Here is a 1,340-nt window from a genome sequence, read left to right on the forward strand (position 1 = left end):
AAATCGCCCTTAACCCTAGGAGGTTCATGGATTTTTTGGCGCTAACTGGTACAACTAGGTCTGCGCAGACCTATATGGGATTTGTATGGGAGTACATAGGCAGGTGTCTTAAAAGTATGTGTAAATGTGTTTAATGCTAGGAAAAAGACAAGATCAACAATAAAAACATATTTGTGTATTTTCTAGATAACAATGTAAAAAAAAAGATTAGGAAAATAAAGATTAGATTAGGTTTTTTGCAATGCATGCAATGAAAACGAGTTTTTCGGAACAGCATGCGCTGGTTGGTCATCTATCGGTGGGCCTGCAGCTACCTGCGAGAAAACGTTGAACAATTGATTTTAGAATATGAATTGAATGAATCAATAAATGAAATGCTTACCTCTACACCGAATAACGCCATTGCGTGTTTGACGTGTTGCATTTCTCTTACAATGGGATTCGTTGCTCTCTGCTCCATGTGAGGGACCACCAGCTGCTCTGCCAATTCCATAAGGAAGACACGTCTTCGGTCGGTCCTCTTGACATGCCCCAATTTATCATGGATGATAAATGCAGCCAAGCCCGCCACGTCCAACATGTTATAGAACAGAGCTAACGGCCATCGGTTTGTGCCCCGTTTGCACGTGTAACCGCTAACCATCTGATACATCGTGTCCACTCCTGATTTGTACATATTGTAGTCAAGAATTTGAAGTGGCTTCTTCGATGGCTTCGATGAGTCGACGGCGGAATTATAATGTTCGGTCGAGATGAGAACCACAACTTTTTTCTCTTTTGGTACATATGAGCATAGTGCGATGTTATTATTGTGGTAACCGAATACTGTGCTAAATACATCTCGTTTTGGATCTAACATCTCCTTCGGTACACAGGCTTTGTTTTTGCGCATAGTTCCTATATATGCCAACCGTTTTGTCATCAAAGCCGTAGCCAAATCAAAAGATGAGAAGAAGTTGTCGGCATATATTGTTCTTCCAGAACCGGCGTGTTTTTCAACTAATTTCATCACAACGTTCTCGCCTTGATTTACCGCAAGCGCTTTATTTGCCTGTTTTCCAACATATATTATACCTTTCAGTGGGTAATTGGAATTGGCGTCACACATCCACCAGACTTTAATATGCATCCCTACACGCAAAAACGCTTAATTACTATTCCTTTAAACAACTTTCTTATTTGATAGGGGGAAAACTATAGAAGTATAGATCTATCTTATCTACAATTTTATGCTCTTTCTAATGGTGTATAACACGAGGCGATCGCTGCTTGGTTATAGAGTTTTTTCCTGGTGATATAAGAAAGTTATTGATTCCAACAATGTTTAAAAGCAGCTAAAA

At 39.7% G+C, this 1,340-nt stretch overlaps 1 protein-coding gene across 1 annotated transcript; it reads right to left on the bottom strand.

Moving 5' to 3' along the window:
• Positions 1-227: 227 nt before the first annotated feature.
• LOC139429490 (piggyBac transposable element-derived protein 4-like) lies at positions 228-1,129 on the bottom strand. The gene is made up of 2 exons (XM_071195258.1): positions 383-1,129; positions 228-314 (listed from the first exon to the last, which is right to left on the bottom strand). Exons 1-2 carry the CDS (start codon positions 1,127-1,129, stop codon positions 228-230), a joined length of 834 nt encoding a protein of 277 aa, XP_071051359.1.
• Between the last annotated feature and the right edge of the window lie 211 nt (positions 1,130-1,340).

The sequence above is a fragment of the Onthophagus taurus genome, chromosome 3 (assembly GCF_036711975.1).
Source record: "Onthophagus taurus isolate NC chromosome 3, IU_Otau_3.0, whole genome shotgun sequence".
NCBI classification, from domain to species: Eukaryota; Metazoa; Arthropoda; class Insecta; order Coleoptera; family Scarabaeidae; genus Onthophagus; species Onthophagus taurus.